Source organism: Schistocerca serialis, chromosome 8 (genome assembly GCF_023864345.2).
Source record: "Schistocerca serialis cubense isolate TAMUIC-IGC-003099 chromosome 8, iqSchSeri2.2, whole genome shotgun sequence".
Classification (NCBI taxonomy): Eukaryota; Metazoa; Arthropoda; class Insecta; order Orthoptera; family Acrididae; genus Schistocerca; species Schistocerca serialis.
In genome coordinates this window covers 259,089,681-259,103,834 of record NC_064645.1, presented here as the reverse complement: position 1 = coordinate 259,103,834, position 14,154 = coordinate 259,089,681, and the positions used below count along the sequence as shown (strand labels likewise).

The 14,154-nt window shown below is 41.7% G+C and overlaps 1 protein-coding gene across 1 annotated transcript in view; it reads right to left on the bottom strand.

The window, feature by feature from the left end:
* The window catches only part of LOC126416959 (uncharacterized), a 100,875-nt gene that overhangs the window by 34,059 nt on the left and 52,662 nt on the right, over positions 1 to 14,154 (bottom strand). Inside the window, exon 5 of the mRNA XM_050084840.1 lies at positions 13,450 to 13,608. Within this exon, the coding sequence (XP_049940797.1) occupies positions 13,450 to 13,608 (159 nt within the window). The remainder of the gene's footprint in view (positions 1 to 13,449; positions 13,609 to 14,154) is intronic.

Below are 14,154 nucleotides of genomic sequence, written 5' to 3'. Positions count from 1 at the left end.
TCTTTGCGAGATATACGTAGGAGGGAGCAATATACTGCTTGACTCTTCGGAGAAGGTATGTTCTCGAAACTTTAACAAAAGCCCGTACCGAGCTACTGAGCGTCTCTCCTGCAGAGTCTTCCACTGGAGTTTATCTATCATCTCCGTAACGCTTTCGCGATTACTAAATGATCCTGTAACGAAGCACACTGCTCTCCGTTGGATCTTCTCTATCTCTTCTATCAACCCTATCTGGTACGGATCCCACACTGCTGAGCAGTATTCAAGCAGTTGGCGAACAAGCGTACTGTAACCTACTTCCTTTGTTTTCGGATTGCATTTCCTTAGGATTCTTCCAATGAATCTCAGTCTGGCATCTGCTTTACCGACGATCAACTTTATATGATCATTCCATTTTAAATCACTCCTAATGCGTACTCCCAGATAATTTATGGAATTAACTGCTTCCATTTGCTGACCTGCTATTTTGTAGCTAAATGATAAGGGATCTATCTTTCTATGTATTCACAGCACATTACACTTGTCTACATTGAGATTCAATTGCCATTCCCTGCACCATGCGTCAATTCGCTGCAGATCCTCCTGCATTTCAGTACAATTTTCCATTGTTACAACCTCTCGATACACCACAGCATCATCTGCAAAAAGCCTCAGTGAACTTCCGATGTCATCCACCAGGTCATTTATGTATATTGTGAATAGCAACGGTCCTATGACACTCCCCTACGGCACACCTGAAATCACTCTTACTTCAGAAGACTTCTCTCCATTGAGAATGACATGCTGCGTTCTGGTATCTAGGAACTCCTCAATCCAATCACACAATTGGTCTGATAGTCCATATGCTCTTACTTTGTTCATTAAACGACTGTGGGGAACTGTATCGAATGCATTGTGGAAGTCAAGGAACACGGCATCTACCTGTGAACCCGTGTCTATGGCCCTCTGAGTCTTGTGGACGAATAGCGCGAGCTGGGTTTCACACGACCGTCTTTTTCGAAACCCATGCTGATTCCTACAGACTAGATTTCTAGTCTCCAGAAAAGTCATTATACTCGAACACAATACGTGTTCCAAAATTCTACAACTGATCGACGTTAGAGATATAGGTCTATAGTTCTGCACATCTCTTCGACGTCCCTTCTTGAAAACGGGGATGACCTGTGCCCTTTTCCAATCCTTTGGAATGCTAAGCTCTTCTAGAGACCTACGGTACACCGCTGCAAGAAGGGGGGCAAGTTCCTTCGCGTACTCTGCGTAAAATCGAACGGTATCCCATCAGGTCCAGCGGCCTTTCCTCTTTTGAGCGATTTTAATTGTTTCTCTATCCCTCTGTCATCTATTTCGATATCTACCATTTTCTCATCTGTGCGACAATCTAGAAAAGGAACTACAGTGCAGTCTTCCCCTGTGAAACAGCTTTGGAAAAAGACATTTAGTATTTCGGCCTTTAGTCTGTCATCCTCTGTTTCAGTACCATTTTGGTCACAGAATGTCTGGACATTTTGTTTTGATCCACCTACTGCTCTGACATAAGACCAAAATTTCTTAGGATTTTTTGCCAAGTCAGTACATAGAACTTTACTTTCGAATTCATTGAACGCCTCTCGCATAGCCCTCCTCACACTACATTTCGCTTCGCGTAATTTTTGTTTGACTGCAACGCTTTGGCTATGTTTATGTTTGCTGTGAAGTTCCCTTTGCTTCCGCAGCAGCTTTCTAACTTGGTTGTTGTACCATGGTGGCTCTTTTCCATCTCTTACGATCTTGCTTGGCACATACTCATCTAACGCATATTGTATGATGGTTTTGAACTTTGTCCACTGATCCTCAACACTATCTGTACTTGAGACAAAACTTTTGTGTTGAGCCGTCAGGTACTCTGTAATCTGCTTTTTGTCACTTTTGCTAAACAGAAAAATCTTCCTACCTTTTTTAATATTTCTATTTACAGCTGAAATCATCGATGCTGTAACCGCTTTATGATCGCTGATTCCCTGTTCTGCGTTAACTGTTTCAAATAGTTCGGGTCTGTTTGTCACCAGAAGGTCTAATATGTTATCGCCACGAGTCGGTTCTCTGTTTAACTGCTCAAGGTAGTTTTCAGATAAAGCACTTAAAAAAATTTCACTGGATTCTTTGTCCCTGCCACCCATTACGAACGTTTGAGTCTCCCAGTCTATATCTGGCAAATTAAAATCTCCTCCCAGAACTATAGCATGGTGGGGAAATCTACTCGAAATATTTTCCAAATTATCCTTCAGGTGCTCAGCCACAACAGCTGCTGAGCCAGGGGGCCTATAGAGACATCCAATTACCATGTCTGAGCCTGCTTTAACCGTGACCTTCACCAAAATCATTTCACATTTCGGATCTCCGTCTATTTCCTTCGATACTATTGCACTTCTTATCGCTATAAACATGCCTCCCCCTTCACTGTCCAGCCTGTCTCTGCGGTATACATTCCAATCTGAGTTTAGGATTTCATTACTGTTTACATCTGGTTTCAGCCAACTTTCTGTCCCTAGTACTATATGGGCGTTGTGACCGTTTATTAATGAGAGCAGTTCTGGGACCTTTCTATAGACACTCCTGTAGTTTACTATTAGCACATTAATATTGTTATTCCCTGTTGCATTTTGCCTACTCCCAGCTTGCCACATCTCAGGAGGCGTCTTGTCGGGCCTAGGGAGGGAATTCTCTAACCTAAAAAATCCCCGTGTGCACTCCACACGTACTCCACTACCCTTGTAGCCGCTTCCGGCGTGTAGTGCACGTCTGACCTATTCAGGGGGACCCTACATTTCCCCACCCAACAGCGGAGGTCGAGAAATTTGCACCCCAGATCTCCGCAGAATCGTCTGAGCCTCTGGTTTAAGCCTTCCACTCGGCTCCAAACTAGAGGACCGCGATCGGTTCTGGGAACGACACTACAAATAGTTAGCTCTGATTCCACCCCGCGAGCGAGGCTTTCCGCCTTCACCAATTCTGCCAACCGCCTGTACGAACTGAGGATGACCTCTGAACCCAGATGGCAGGAATCATTGGTGCCGACATGAGCAACAATTTGCAGTCGGGTGCACCCAGTGCTCTCTATCGCCGCCGGTAGGGGCTCCTCCACATCTCGGATGAGGCCACCCGGCAAGCAGACAGAGTGAACACTGGCCTTCTTCCCCGACCTTTCCGCTATTTCCCTAAGGGGCTCCATCACCCGCCTAACGTTGGAGCTCCCAATAACTAATAAACCCCTCCCCCCGTGTGCCTGCTCGGACCTTGTTGAAGGTGCAGTCACATGTCCACTCACAGGCAGAGCGGGCGATGCCACACAGCCAGCCTCCACATTTACCCTCTGCCTCGTGCACTGTGAACGCCGCTGAACCCGCCACTCCCCTTGGGGAGAGGGTGGCCCAACCGCGCCCGGTACCCGCAAAGATGTCTCGACAGCAGGGACAGTGGGTGAAGCATGTAACACCTGGGGTGTACCATGCGACACACCAGACTCCCCACTGCCGCTACACTCCGAGGCAGCAGCCTGAAGACGGTTGACCGCGGCCATCAAAATGCTCAGCTGTTCGCGAACAGTGGCCAGCTCCTCCAGCGTCCGTACACAGCAGTCACACACCCTATCCATCCTAAGGAATCAATTTACTGAAGAGAGTTAATCAACTTTTAACTAGACTGCTAATTCACTAAAGGTGGCTGATTATTGACTAAACTGTGATTGCTAGCCACTTCTTGTAGAAAACAATGAAAATAACACTACCTGTCTCTGGACTGTATTGAAAACAAACACTAACACTACTGGCACTATGGTTGACTAAAGGGACTCTCTCTGACAGTATTCAAAACAAACACAAAATCTATGGAACACTATTAATAGCACTCGACAATTATAGCTTCCTAAAAGCAAAAACACATGGAAGAAGAAGTGACAAGTAAGACAAATATAGTTAATACTTAAATTAAGGTAGCTCGCTGCACAGCAGACGTGAAGCAGACGGCGGTTAGGAAGACACTGACACTACTGGCACTATGGCTGACTAAAGGGACTCTCTCTGACTGTATTCAAAACAAACACGAAATCTATGGAACACTGTTAATAGCACTCGACAATGAAAGCTTCCTAAAAGCAAAAACACACGGAAGAAGAAGTGACAAGTAAGACTAATATAGTTAATACTTAAATTAAGGTAGCTCGCTGCACAGCAGACGTGAAGCAGACGGCGGTTAGGAAGACACTATATTTTCTCTGTTCAAGCAGTAAAACTGTGACAGTTATGACATTTTAGTTTATTACTTCTTTACTATTAATGCCATTTACAAAACATTTTTCAGACTGTACGCATATATACCACAGAATGTACTAGTTCAGGAGATATGATGTCATAAAGATTGAGATGCATGAAAAACTACCACATCCCGCATTAAACTTTAATTTATTACGTATTCTCTATTAATTCCATTCCCGAGACAGTTTGCATGCAGTATCCACATATACAGGGCTACTACAAATGATTGAAGCGATTTCATAAATTCACTGTAGCTCCATTCATTGACATATGGTCACGACACACTACAGATACATACAAAAACTCATAAAGTTTTGTTCGGCTGAAGCCGCACTTCAGGTTTCTGCCGCCAGAGCGCTCGAGAGCGCAGTGAGACAAAATGGCGACAGGAGCCGAGAAAGCGTATGTCGTGCTTGAAATGCACTCACATCAGTCAGTCATAACAGTGCAACGACACTTCAGGACGAAGTTCAACAAAGATCCACCAACTGCTAACTCCATTCGGCGATGGTATGCGCAGTTTAAAGCTTCTGGATGCCTCTGTAAGGGGAAATCAACGGGTCGGCCTGCAGTGAGCGAAGAAACGGTTGAACGCGTGTGGGCAAGTTTCACGCGTAGCCCACGGAAGTCGACGAATAAAGCAAGCAGGGAGCTAAACATACCACAGGATGGTGCTCCACTGCACTTCCATCATGATGTTCGGCATTTCTTAAACAGGAGATTGGAAAACCGATGGATCGGTCGTGGTGGAGATCATGATCAGCAATTCATGTCATGGCCTCCACGTTCTCCCGACTTAACCCCATGCAATTTCTTTCTGTGGGGTTGAGTGAAAGATTCAGTGTTTAAACCTCCTCTACCAAGAAACGTGCCAGAACTGCGAGCTCGCATCAACAATGCTTTCGAACTCATTGATGGGGACATGCTGCACCGAGTGTGGGAGGAACTTGATTATCGGCTTGATGTCTGCCGAATCACTAAAGGGGCACATATCGAACATTTGTGAATGCCTAAAAAAACTTTTTGAGTTTTTGTATGTGTGTGCAAAGCATTGTGAAAATATCTCAAATAATAAAGTTATTGTAGAGCTGTGAAATCGCTTCAATCATTTGTAATAACCCTGTAACACTGAATGTATCTGACAAATTACAACACTGTACAACATGTAGTACATGAGATATGGTGATGTAAACACTGAAAAGTGTGAAAAACTAGGTCGTTGTCGTCGTCGTCGTCGTCGTCGCCTCATCATCATCATCATCATCATCATCACTAGTGTTCTCCCCTAGGGCAGGTCTTTACATGTAGCTCTCCATGCAGTCCCGTTGTTTGCTACCCCTCTTCATTTTCTCATAATTGATTTCTATCCTTATCCTAGCCATCATCTGGTATCTTCTGTGTTTTCTTCTTCTTCTTCTTTTTCTTTCATTTACCATTCCTTCCATAGCATCTATTAGTGAAGAATCTATTCCCTCCAGTGTCCAAACTTGTTGTGTTTCCTTTTCCTAATTACCTTTAAAATTTCTCTCTATCTCCTCATTTCTCACTTTGTCTACCCATTTTATCCCATCCATCCTCCTCCAAATTCACATCTCATCTCAAATGTTTATATTCTTCTTTCTTCCTCTTTCCTCAGTTTCCATGTCTCAGCTCCACATTATGCTATGCTTCATATAAAGTACTTCATGAGTCTTTTCCTCAGGTCCCTATCCATGACCCCATTCACATAGAGGCCTCCTATTTTTATTAAATGCCTCCTTGCAATTGCTATACACATTTTCATCCCCTTATTGCATCTCATGTCTTCTGTAATTATGCTTCCCAGATATTTGAAAGCATTAAATTGTTCCATATCTTTCTGTCCTAACCATATAATTGTTCTTACTTTTCTTGCATTTATCACCAAACATTTTGTCTTTTTCTTATTAATTCTCATTCTGAATTCCTCACAGGTCTTATTTAATTGTTTTAACATTCCAATCATAGTTCACCCACTCTCTGACAATAACACCACATAATCTGCAAATCAAATACATTCTATCCTACTACCACCAAACTGCACTCCTCTTTTCCATTTCACACATTTCTGAATAACATATTCCAAATATATGTTAAACAGTACTGGGGAGAGACAGCAGCCTTGTCTCACTATCCTCTCAATCGTGCTTTCCTCCATCATCTCATTCCCAATCTAGACTTGTATTTTCTGTTGTAGCTATAGATTCTTAATCAACCCATCCCTCCAGTCAACTCCATTGTTCCTCAAACTGTCCATTAGTTTATTCCACAGTACTCTATCAAAGGCTTTCTCCATGTCAATAAAAACATGGAGTGCACATCACCCAGATTATGTTCAGCCATTGTTTGATAATGAGAGTATTTAATGGCTTCCAACAAAATATAAACATAAGTTCAAACTTTTCCTAACTGTTTCTCACTTACAAGCTTAACATCAAATATTTACCTCATTTTGAAGTAATCACAAGTTTGAAGCTGCTTTATACAGGGAGTTCAATTCCTTAAAAAAACTGGGGTTTACGAGAAACAAGCAATGGGGGGTTAAGAACCACCTACATCACATATGAATGGAAATGGAAAGGTGTTGATCTTGAAGCATAACTCAAGATACTTAGAGCAATTTCAACCATATTTGTTAGGTATTATTTACATTAAAATACTGTGGGAGTAATATTCCCCACTACCACTAAGGGTGCAGGTGCATGAAAAAAAGGTGACGGCAATATGTTCAATGATGTTATGGTACATTTATTTCCCGTACTGAGTTGACTTGGAAAACTTTTAGATGTGTGAAGTACAATTTCTCTCTTATTCATGCTGTTCAGTGTGTCAAACAGGATGCAAGAAAGAACACTGAAGTGACCCAGTAATTTTGTCAATGTGTTTTGGGACCTACGAGCAAGTCACACACTGCACACCACACGCGAATTTAAAATCTCCTCTGGGGTTGTATGGTGTAAAACAGCAGGGAATCAGACAAACGTGTGTGATATATGTCACATACGCATATGTTTAACATTTCTTCCTAAGGCCCTGGATTGATTTCGATCAAGCTTGGTGCACATATTTGTTGTTATTTGGAAAGAAATAACTCCCATCAGGGTGGGTGTGGGAGTGATAATGGGGTTATGCACAGAGAAGAGAGGGAGGAGGAATTGGATGGGGGGGGGGGGGGGAGGAGATGAGCAGACAGAGAGAGTGGGGAGGAGGAAGTGGACACAGAAAGTGGGGAGGAGATGGAAGGGAGAAGAGAAGATGCACAAGAGGGGGGAGGAGGAAATGGACAGTGAGAGGGAGGGGAGGAGGCACTGAACAGAGATGGGGGATGGATAGAGAGAGAGGGAGGAGGAGATGGACCGAGAGAGGAAGGAGGAGGAGATTGACTAATAGAAGACTGGAATAAATACATACCCATGCAATGAGATAGATAGATAGAAGAGATTATTTTTTATAAATGTGGAAGTTGATAGTTTCAGATAAAAATATGCACGCAGAGGGTACATAGGCAAGCAAGTGTTAAAAAATGGAAGAAGATGAGGTTCTAATGTCGAAATCAAGGTCAGTAGAGATGGAGTATAAGCTCACAATGTTTCAAGGATGGGCAGGGAAATCAACCACGCCCTTTCGAAGGTACCATCATGAGATTGTGAGTGTTAAACCCCTTTAAAAGTGGAATAATTATTATGTTGACTAATAAATTATGGGACGGAATTGCTGGTCATTACATTCAACAGGCTGAGAGACACATAAAAGTAAAAGTGATGCACTACCTAGCTTTCAGAACTAATAGCTCCATCCCCAGGGAGGAAAGAGGGATTGATTGGGCAAGGTTAAAATTAAGGGCAGGACACTGAAACTCCAGGACAGAAGGGACCCCATCAGTATTGAGGATGAGAATAGACAAATATCCTCATCGACCCTTGTTACTCACTGAACTACATTTTCAAATGTTGCTTTTGTATGGAGGATCCAGCTACAAAGGTTTAGTTTAATTTTCAGACCACTGCAAAGATGAGTGATCCACATATTGAAGGCAGTGGCACTGAGACTCAGCCAAACTTAAAAAAATTTTACACGGTTCCAGGCCATAATCAAATACGTACACAATCTGCAGCTGAATTTGCTCCAATTTTAATCATAGTATACCTAGATCCACCGAACAAAAGTTTTGCTCTTTAGTTGGAAGAAAGCAATGATCACATCCAGCTACAAGAAGTGTAACAGTAGTGATCCATAAAACTATGTAAATCCTTGACATCTGTCTGGTATACAATTTGGAACATATTCTGTGCTCAAACATAATGAGGTATCTTAAACAGACTGACCTGCATGTTGAACAGAATGACCTGCTCCATTTCAACCAGCACAGATGCTGAAAACATTGCTAATGTGAAGACAACTTACACTTTTCTTGCATGACATGCTGAAAGACAATCAGGCATTTGCAGTATTTTTTGACATCCAAACAGCATTTGACTCAGTTCCACACCAATGTTTGTTAATGTAAGTACAGACATAAGGTATATCAAACAAAATTTTGTGACTGGACTGAAAATTTCTTGGTACGAAGGATGCAGAAAGTTATCTTCGATGTAGTCTCTCTCAGAGAAGTACAAGTACCAAGAGTCATGCATCAGAGAATTGTTCTGTTCATGTTGTAAATTAATGACCTGACACAGTTCAGACTTATTGCAGATGGTCAGTTACCTATGTTGGACTGTCTGAAAAAAGCTGCGCAAATATTCAATCAGGTCAATCAGATATCAAAGTAGTGCAATTTTGTAACAATATTATGAAATCAAACAATGAAAAATCCAGGAATATTGTGAAAAGGGTAGCTGCTACTCACCATATAGCAGAGGTGCTGAGTTGCAGATAGGCACAACAAATCACACTGTGAGCAGCAGTACCAGTGCATGATGCGAGTGCAGCTGGGTGTGGGTAAGGAGGAGGCTGGGGCGGGGGAGAGAGGGGGAAGGATAGTAGGGTAGGAGAGGAGACAGTGAAGTGTTGCACGTTAGACAGACGGCAGGGGAGAGGTGGGGAGGAGGGGGCTTAGCAGAAAAGAAGTAAAAAGCATTGTTACATTCCTTCCTGGATTTTTACATTGGTTGATTAGTGCAAATATTGGAAACTTGCTTTAAACATACAGTAACACAAAGTTATTTACTTCACAAAACAAAATAAAAAAATGTAGTATACAATGACTACAATACCACTGTTTCACAATTAGAAACAGTTGACAGGTACGAATACCCAAGTGTAAAAACTTGTAGGTAAGGCAGCCGGCACATTTAGGTGCTTTGATAGGACATAGGGAAAATGCAGTCTGTCTACAAAGGATGAGGCTAACAAATCACTTTTACATCCCACCTTAGAGTGCTGTCTACTGTGTGGGATCCATAACAAATAGGACTAACAGGAGATATTAACATATTCAAAGACGGGCAGCACAAATGTTCATGGATGTGACTCATGGGACAGCATCACAGAAATGTTGAGAAACCTACATACAAACTGTGAAGACAAGCTTAGAATAATTACAGCATACACAGAGGCATTTAAGCAGTCATTCTTCCAGTGTCACATACACAACTGCAATGGGAAGAAACCCTAACATGTTGTTCTATGCCACATACTCTTTGCATGTATTTCACAGCGGTTTGCAGGGAATGTTTGTAGCTGTAGCTGGAGATGCAGATATAGGTTATGGTTGGCTGGTCATAAACAAATAAAGCAAATGTATCAACACACAAGTGTCTGATTTATAATTATAAAAATCCACCATCTACATAATTCTTAAGACAGATATTTTTATTTTGAAATTGTTTGTGCAGTGATAATATGTTCTCACAACTACAAGTAAAATACTAGTAACTTTTCACAGTTGAGGTGAAACTTTAATCACATGTATTGAATTTTCACAAAATAATGCATGAATTTTAACAATATAGGATGTGCAATGGTTCCCTGTTCTTTGACTCAGGCTTGTGATATTGCATCTCATTGCCAGGCAAGTGCCCTGTGGAGGCCAGCAATGGTTTGCACTGGAGTCATTAGGGCTATTATCTTTCGGCCTTTGGTGTTTCATGTGTAATTATTCAGATTTATGACCTGGGAGTGAGCTAGGCAGTTAAGACCCAAGATGTCCCACTGTTTCAGGAACTAGCTCACCTCTAAGGTCAGACATCATGATCTATAAGACTCAAGCCAAGTCTATGCGCATCAACAAAACAGGTGTACAAATCATTGAAGGATACGTACGGACTACAGGCTGCTGCTGTAGGCACGGGCACTGGTGCAACTATACCTAACCCTTTCCAAAACAATGACAGCCTGGTAATGTGTCCCATGGGCACAAGTGATGAAGGGGAATTGGAAAGTGTGGTGCCACAAGAACAAATGACAAGAACCACTCTCCATGTTAGGCTAGGCATCATCTGTGAATAAGGTACTAATTCTCCGTTCCTGGGTCCAGTCACAGTGAGTTAGACACTATATTCACTGAGTCATGTGATGCTTTTATCAAAGGGGAATGCACCGCCAAGTTTATTCCAAATCCCTCAGGTTGTACTTGATAACAGGCAACATCACAGATATCAAGAACATATATTGTTTTGGTTGAAGAAAACAAATTCTAAATGACAGAACACATGACCAAGCAAAAACTACTATATACTGTTGAAAACTAAAATATCAAAATTTGTGTACACTGTGGACAGGTTTTTGAATATGCTTTCTTTCTGTAACTGTCTACCTACCATTATGGCATAAATCCATTCTAACTGACATGGAATGTATTTAAAAAATATCAGAAAGAGACATCAACAATCTTGTTTTGAAAATTTTGAAAGAACTAGAAAAAAATTGGATTAAATAAGTAACTATTGAAATGGGTGAAAGTATGAGCTTATGTTAAAATTATTGATAAGGAGCACTGACAATGTGATGCTTTAGTGGAGTGGCAACTTGAAAATGTTGTAATACGGTGTGATATATTTAAGAATAAATAAACATAACATAACATGTTTGTTTTATTCAAATCTCAATATCACCTCAAACATCAAATGAAGCTCTGGATCTGCAGCTATGGATGAAATTATATTAACACAGGTAGAGCTCAATAGAGTGGACTTTAAAAGAAGGAAGGAGGATTAGTGTTTAACACTTTATTGACAATGAGATCATCAAACACAGAGCACAAGCCCAAATTAAGGAAGGAACGGGAAGAAAATCAGTCATGCCCTTTCAATGGAACCATCTCAGCCTTTGTTTTAAGCAATTTAGGAAAATCACAGGAAACCTAAATCTGGATGACCAGATGTGGATTTAAACCACCAATCTCCCGAAAGCGAGTCCAGTGTGCCAACCACTGTTCTACCTTGCTCAGCATAGACTTTAAAGTATTGATGAAGAGAGTTACCATGATACTGATGTCCTCTCAACCAGTCAACTCGAAGAAGACTCTAATGATACAATAACAGAATGTACACAGTTTTTGTAGTGTTGGCAGAAGAGCCAACACTGTGTTTCTAGAGGAGGCCGAAATGCACGCATTTAATTACACGCTGACTGGCGTGAGGTCTGGAACAGGACAATATCTTGAGAATTGCAAATAAAGTACGTAGATGATGTAATACTTAACTTTAATCCATAATTGTAGAACATCTCTCTTGATGATAAATGCTTCACATAATAAATATCAATTGAATACGGCGCCTTGCTAGGTCGTAGCAATTGACGTAGCTGAAGGCTATGCTAACTATCGTCTCAGCAAATGAGAGCGTATTTGTCAGTGAACCATTGCTATGAACGTCGGCTGTACAACTGGGGCGAGTGCCAGTACGTCTCTCTAGACCTGCCGTGTGGTGGTGCTCGGTCTGCAATCACTGACAGTGGCGACACGCGGGTCCGGCGTATACTAATGAAACGCGCCGATTTAAAGGCTACCACCTAGCAAGTGTGGTGTCTGGCGGTGACACCACAGTTTTAATGTGTTTGATAATTTTTCTGATGTTTCACCAGCATGAGTGGCTGGCATTGTCAAAGCTTCACCCTCCATTGCTGGTGGTGGACTGAAGTGGAGCTTGCAGCTGCAAGTTATATGTACCTGGCACGCCTACATACAAGAGCTTTTCTGTGGTCATTTCCAGTGTGGTTGTTCTCTTGCTACCTGCAACAGTTGTTGGCTGCAGCACAGGAATCCAGGATCCATTCACCTTGAGGCTTTCTTCTTTCTTGTTGAAGATATTCTCATGTTTGTGTGTTTCTATAGCTTCTCAGAATGAGTGGGTGTGATAGCTCTTCTCCACAGCCAGAACTTCCATCTCAGAAAATTTTACTATGAGGTCAGCTTCACATAGCACTTACTACGTCACTGCCAATTTCTCCAACTGCCCCAACCAGCAATGCCACTTATGTTCTGTGATTCTGGTGTTGATTGATCATCCAGTCATTCCAACATAAACTTTTCCACATGTGCATGGTATGCATTATATTTCTGACATTGCAATATTAGAAATATACCGCATATTCCCAACATAGCAATGTGCTCTACCACTGCCAATTTCTCCACCTGCAATGCTGCTTATGTTCTGTGCTCCTGGTGCTGATTGATCATTCAGTGATTCCGACATAAACTTTTCCACATGTGCATAATATGTGTTATATTTCTCATAGCCACAAGCTCCTCTTCAGTCCACCATGAGTAGGGTGGAGCTTTGACAATGCCAGCCACTCATGCTGGTGAAACATCAGAAAAATCATCAAACAATCATCGGCTGAAGAACCTGAGACAGAAGCCAGCAGGCAGTTTGTCAACAAGTGGCCATGAAAGCCTTAACAATTTTCTGCAGTTTAAATACTTAAAGACAACTATACATTACCCAAAAAATAATTTTAAGTGAGATGTTTCTTCTTATGACTTAAAAGCATGCGATATGTACTCTCAGATTTACACAGTTGGAATAATGTTCTGAAATTGAGTTTACCTATAGCAACTCTCTTCCCTGATTCCACAGCAGTGGTGCTACTTCTGTGTTAAACACTGGCACACTCGCTGCCTAGTGGTAAAAGTTATGTCCGATGAGTAACATACAAGAAACATCTCTATGGTGTGGGCAGTAAATGAAAGAAACCTTACCCAGTGAGAAATGGTACCATTTCTGCAAAAGCTGCAACACAAGGGCAGTGTGGCGGTGCTGCTGCGGACCCTTGTCAATACCAGTCGTCAGGTGAAAGCTTTTCAGCGGCATTGATCTGCTCAGGAACAGCCGTATCTGGTCATAGCAAGGGACATTGCCTGGTAATATGAAAGCAGAAGTCACATATATATGTATGAGGCAGAGGTTCTACAGGATTAAATGAAAAAATGCACAAAATTTAGACTTTCTCATAGTTTTCTAGGATGCAAATCACTTCAAGAAATTTAAGCAGTAGACCATTACAGACATAAGTAAAGATAACACATATGCTCCCTAACAGTATTTGTGGCTGACAATAAATGAATTTAGGGTGAATTGTGCAACTCATGGCCACAATACCAGAAGTAAATATAATTTCCCATATAGATAAATGACAGAGTAAAGGTAACACTTCTAATATAATTAAAGTGCTGAGTGACTGACAGTCACATAAACAAGACTGAAAATATTGCTAATTTATCAGATATTATTCTCCTTCAGAGCTGACTAATACAGCTACACTGTCTCAGCTGACTACATTGTACTGGCATTGCAGCTTGATTGTGATAAGGGTTGTGTTGCATGGGGTACGTGAGGAGAGGAAGGACATTAGCAGGGCAGAGGAAGAGTGGAGGGAAGAGTGGTTGTTGGCTAGGAGGGAAAGG